This window comes from Chrysochloris asiatica, unplaced genomic scaffold, assembly GCF_000296735.1.
Source record: "Chrysochloris asiatica unplaced genomic scaffold, ChrAsi1.0 scaffold00014, whole genome shotgun sequence".
NCBI lineage: Eukaryota > Metazoa > Chordata > Mammalia > Afrosoricida > Chrysochloridae > Chrysochloris > Chrysochloris asiatica.
Genome location: NW_006408532.1, coordinates 12,321,042 through 12,327,227, shown reverse-complemented (window position 1 = coordinate 12,327,227; position 6,186 = coordinate 12,321,042). Strand labels below are relative to the sequence as shown.

Below are 6,186 nucleotides of genomic sequence, written 5' to 3'. Positions count from 1 at the left end.
CAGCCCGATTCGTAACCACTACGCTACCAGAGCTTCTTATATTTAAATGTGGTGGTGGTTTTGTGCCGTGAAATCAGTTCCAACTCATAGTGACCCTGCATAGGGTTTCTGAGGCTGTAAATCTTTATGGAAGCAGAAAGCCTCATCTTTCTCCTGTAGAATTGCTGGTAGTTTTGAACTGCTGACTGTGAGATTAGCAGGCCAACTTGTAACCACCACACTATCAGGGCTCCTTATATTTAAATATGAGTAGTTTTTTTTTTAAAGACTTAAAAATCATACTGTTAAAAAATAAAACGTGTAATACTCGTGCAAGTCAAAAATAGGGACCTGACAGGTAAATCACTTTGAAGGATGATTTTGAAAACGTTGAAACTGTTTTCTGTTTAAAGTTTTTAATGTGAATTGTTTTCTGTACATGAGATGAGAAAGCTCTGTGAGTTAAAGACATAGAAGGAGCACTAGAAAAGCTGCACAAAATACTGCCTGTGTCTCACATTGATAATGCTGAGTCACTGTATAGAAAGAAGTAACTCTTTTTTACTGCTTAGATTCCTGGCAAGTTTGCAGAGATTGAATGTCACCATTACTCGAGCCAAATACAGCCTCTTCATCCTTGGACATTTGAGGACTCTGATGGTAGGTATTCTTGGGAACCAGTTTGCTATTATTTCTGTAGTTGGGTTGGGATTTTGTTTTTATCATTCACCAGAATGAAAATGATTTCTATATTATAAAATAACAACCTAGATTAATTATGTTTTCCAGCAACTTGTTCCTGGGAATCTTTATGTACATAAACCACTCAACTTTTTCTCAGCCCATAGCTCAAGTACATAAACTAGGCTCTCAAAATAACCCCCTTTATGAAATTTTAGATCTACATCGTAAAATTGTTAGGAATTTATATATATAAATCCATATGTGTAGTGTGCTAGAACTCAGCACTTAGTTAACATTTAGTAAACGTGCCTGGTATTGGCCCAGCATAATGTCAGAGATACGCTATTTTCAAGAGTGTGCTCTGAGTTCCTCTTCCTTTTAGCTCCTATACAAGGAGGGGCTTCAAAAAGCTGTGGAAAATAAAATTTTAAAAGACAAATGGAATTTTTCCATAAGCTTTTTTTTTTTTTTTTTTACTTAGGCAGTTAGTGCCATCAGAGTACCTTTGCCAGTATAGGTTCTTGTCTAGAACTAGTGTGTTTCTATCTTTAGGAGACTAATTGTACTTTGAAAGTAACAAAGCTGCAGATAGTACATTTTTGCTGTTTGTCTCAGCGATAACAATTGCCAAGTTTTTCCAATTTCTCCATTCCATAGACCTTAGCTTTCATTTTGGTTACTACCACCAGAGGGCACTCAAGTACTCATTCTCTTTCATTTAACTCTTGATCTGTGTTCAAGTTTATTGCTCGTGTTAATTGTTCTTATTGTTAAGTGTCATCAGGTCACTTTTGACTCTTAGCGACCCTGTATAGGGTTTCCAAGGAGCAGCTGGTGGACTTGAACTGCTGACTTTGTGGTTCAAGCAAACCTTGCAAGTCCATTGCTTATCCCACAGCACCACACCAGGACTATGAACCTCCCTGTCTTTAAGCTTAATATCTAAAAATTTTAATCTTAAGTTTTAGTTGTTAAATATTTTGTCTAATATATAAGGAGACTTCAAAAATCTGTCACATCACCACTGTAAATGTTCCAAAGGAATAGAAAGATCCTTACTCTCTTTGATATTATCTATTATATTTCCATTCATACTTCAGATAAAATTCTGTGGGTTAATATATTTTTATCATTAGAAGTCTTCCTTGTAATCTTGTTGATATGCTCCTCTACCCAAAAACTTTGTATCTAAACTAAAAGTTTAAGAAATTGGTTTTTCTTAACAAAAAAGGAGAATAGGAAAGAAAAAATTGTCTTAACCATTGGGGAAAATTTGAAGGTACATGGGGACCACTCTGTTTTTTGTTTTGTTTTTGAAACTTCCTATGGATCAATGTGTGTTAATGCACCAGACTGCAAAGTCATTTGAATTGCAAGGTCGGCAGTTCTAGTTCACCAGTCACTCCTTGGAAAACCTATACAGGGTTGCTATGGGTCAGAATTGACTCAGTGGCACTTAACAACAACAACATAGATCAGTAATGATCTTAAATTGTGATAAATGTTTAAACCTGAAAAGCCACATCTCTTAGTGATGCCCGATTAAAGGAGACATCATGGATGCTACCACTTAGTTCATCTTGTCTTTAGAAGTCCACTGACCTCTAGCTGATGGCTAAATAATTCTTTTCACTCTAGGAATACTGAGGTACAAAAAGAGACAAAGATAGAATATAAGAACTCCTAAGTATCTGGGCTTTACGATTTGCTGTTTTGTTTTGGGGGGAAGGGGAGAATAATCCTTGAGGCAGTTTTCTTTCTCTTACTCTTGTTTCCCCTAGGATATATAGTCTATGATTAAGCACTTGACTGCTGAGAAATCAAGACTAAAAGACCCTTCCCAAAGCTGTTTCTGTGATTTTAGAACTAGATGAAACATGAAGTTTAGGTGCAGTTGTCATGATAAAAATATCACCAAAGTCATCATCACTGCCTGTGTGTATTTCAGCCAGAGGCTCAGACTCTGCCGTCTTCTGAGTGAGACAGAGATCCTAGGCCCCAGAGCCCAGTGATGCCCACATGGCCTGTCTGGGATATGTTAGGCACATTCCTTTTATGTATAGGACTTTTGCGAAGGTTTACAAAACCCTTGTGGAGTCAACTTTAGTACCATACCTTCTGGATCTAGGTTCCCTCTTGAAAGTTTGTAAGCCTCACTTCTTACCTTTGAAGCCCCCCCCCCCCCCCCCATTTTGGGTAGCCAGTGTGCAAGTTCAGACCATATACTTTCCTCCCTTATGCTCACTGTTACTTTTTTCTAAAGAGGCCCAAGTTCTACTTGAAAAGCAGAAATCTGTTGCTGAGAAAACTCTGAAGGGAAAAGAGGAGAGATACATGACATTATGCGTTTTTTCCCTTAAGGGCTTTCATGCTCCTGTAGAAAAGAGATAGAAGGATAATCTCTTTAGAATAGTATTTCAGTGAATCAAGTCGTTTAACCCTTTGTTTCTGGCGATCTGTAGCTATCTTATGATAGCAATAGGCCTCTTTCTAGAACATTCACATGCACTTAAAAGTTTGGACTTTCTGAAGCCAATCCCTCCTATTCCAGAATGTTAGTCCTGCCAAGAGCAATATGGAAATGGTCTGTATCTGTGCTGTCCTGGGTGCTAACCACTAGCTACATCTGACTAAGGAGCTCTGGTAGCATAGTGGTTACGAATCAGGCTGTGAACTGCAAGGTCAGAAGTTTGAAACTACCAGCTGTTCCGCAGGAGAACGATGAGGCTTTGTGCTCCCGTAAAGATTTACAGCCTCGGAAACCCTGTACCAGGGTCACTATGAGTCGGAACTGATTCCATGGCACATAGCAACAACAAAGTGTGGCTAGTATAAATGAGGAACTGAATTTTTTAATTTAGTTTTAATTAATGTAAACTCACTACATGAACTATTGGTAACTAGTGTAGATCTTTCTGACAGCTTATCTAGCATGATTCACAGAGATAAAAATTATGGGCATTTTTATGTTACAGGTTGTGGCAAGTGGAGTTTAAAATGATGTGAGTCTTTCATTCTGAATTTAGATGTACTTTTTCCTTTTGGTTTTATCTAACAAGTAGTAAACTCTTAAGAATCTTTTCTGTGGAATTATTTGTTCAGAAATGAGAGTTGGAATCCTGTGCTTCCCAAACATGAGTGATTCTTTGGGTTGTAATTGTTTCTCCCTTCTCCTTGTTTCAAGGAAAATCAACATTGGAATCACCTGATTCAGGATGCTCAGAAGCGTGGTGCCATTATTAAGACCTGTGAGAAGAACTATAAGCACGATGCAATGAAGATTCTGAAACTGAAGCCTGTACTACAGCGAAGTCTGACTCACCCTCCTGCTATAGCCCCAGAGACCTCCAGACCCCAGGGCGACTTACCCAGCCACAAGCTAGACAGCGGACTCACCACAACATTTTATTCTTCTGTGTGTCACAGCCCCACTGACTCCAAGGAAGCTGCTGTCACTTCAAAGGACCCTGAAAGACCTCCTCTTCATGATCTACTTCGGGACCCACGACTGCTTAAAAGAATGGGCTCTGAAGCCATAGGGAAATTGTTGAGGGATCCACAGTCTTCGAGCCCCCAGCATTCTGGAGCAACAGCTCCTGCAGGAGAGCCAAGTGTTCCTATAATTTCCCAAGATCTTGGTAATATGGTGCAGCAACCCACTGCTAAAATGACCTCTCCCAGCAACCACAGCTCTCATGTGCTTTGTGAACTTACAGCTGTTAGTACAGATGCTGCCACAAGTAAAAGAAAATGTGGTGACCAGGAAGGAGGAGTCAGCCATAGAAGAGAGACCAGGTCTGAGACCAGACCTTTCAGTGAAGAGGATCAGGAAATGGGTAGCTCTGTGGCCTATCACAGGAGCTCTGACTGGGACAACAGGAAGCTGGAGAAAGAGGACAACAGTTCAAAGAAAAGAAAGCTTTTATAGTGAAGCCAAATAGCATGAGCAATCAGCCCACAAGCATTACCGTTAACAGTGACTAACTTATCAGACTATCTAGATACCATCCTTTTTTTCCCTAAAGGAGTTTATGTGCTGTTGTAAAACCATGGAAAATGGGTCGTAACACCTGAGGCTCTTGGTCCATCTTGATGCATTTTTTGCCAGTTGCAAAAGCATTCAGAGGCATATGTGTATCAGTAATAATGTTCTTGAAGCCAGAGACTGGAAAGATTGATCTCTTGTTCGTCTATAGAAAAAGAGGTCGAATGAGGAAATGTTCTAAAAGTTAAAATGTCTTATTTATATAGCAAATAACAAAATCCTTCTAAATTTTAATTTAGTAGACCTCTTTTTTTCCCCCTGTTTAAAATGTTAGTCATTTTCAACAGAGCAAACCTTGTATTTAAGTAGTAAGAAGAGGGCAGATCCTTTGAACCATTGTTACGGCAAGACAGATTTCTTTAACAACCTAAGTTATTTGGAATAAACTGAGTTAGTGCTAGTGGGTCCAGTGTCTCTAGTTCTATTAAAGAAACAACTGGATCTCCTGGAAAAACTTTAGGAGGTACCATTATATTAGGTAAAGTTCTGCTGCTGCTGAACATTTTTAAACGAGACACCTTGGCACAGGACATTAAATTTCTGTGACAAGTTCATCTGTTTTAGCACCTTGTAAACTAGAAATCATCGTACTGGTGACGGTCTGCTCTTGTGGGCTATCTGATCAGAGTTTTAGTGTTGGAGGCGATCGTGCTTTTGTGAAAGGAAAGTGACTGTGGTGACTGATGACTAAGAAGTTTGGGTGTCCAGTTTTCCAGACATCCCCACAGGAAGGAACTTGTGAAGTATTAGAAACATGTGAATATATACATGAGGGCTTCACAAAGTTTATGAGGAAATGGAATCAAAAGATAATGGAATTTTTTCCATACATTTTTTGAAGCCCCAACACATTACTAACAGTTGACAATTGTGATAACTTGTGGTTTGTAGCCCATTAGCTAACTTGGGGTAGGAAAACAAATTCATGAACATTAATTTGCATTATTTAAAATTTTATTTGTTATCTACTCTTTAAGCAAAAAGGATTCTGCTAATAAAAACTCTACAGACACAGGCTACCAAGAACTTTAAGAAAACAATTTTGATTGCCAGAAGTTTAGACATTTCTACTTTATTACCTTGTTAGTCAGATCTAAGACATCTGACTAATGTTGAATGAATACTCGTGTAATTTGGAGAGCAAATGACTTTTTAGAGTCAGCCTCTGCTTCCTAATTTGTGGGTGCAGGGAATTTGTCATTTGTAGTACCAGTGTAACCAAGTTCAGGATAGAGATAGAGTCCACTGCTGGACTCAAGGGCTCTCCAAGCTGCCTCTGTGTGCCTTTGGCAAGAAATCTCAGTGTTCTTTTTTGCTACCTTTGTAAAGCCCTAGATTTAGCAGCAACTTGTACTGGTGACAGCTTACTCTAAAACTTCTCTAAACTTCTAAAGGAGGGATGACAAAACCATTTGGAATTAGGAAAGTCTCCTACTCTGATCATATTAAGAAATTTTCCCAAAATGCATACTTGATTA

At 38.8% G+C, this 6,186-nt stretch overlaps 1 protein-coding gene across 1 annotated transcript in view; it reads left to right on the top strand.

Moving 5' to 3' along the window:
• The window catches only part of SETX (senataxin), a 110,798-nt gene extending 106,207 nt beyond the window's left edge, over positions 1-4,591 (top strand). Inside the window, exons 22-23 of the mRNA XM_006834994.1 lie at positions 552-639; positions 3,848-4,591. Coding sequence (XP_006835057.1) covers positions 552-639; positions 3,848-4,591 — 832 coding nt within the window. The remainder of the gene's footprint in view (positions 1-551; positions 640-3,847) is intronic.
• The last annotated feature ends 1,595 nt before the right edge of the window (positions 4,592-6,186 follow it).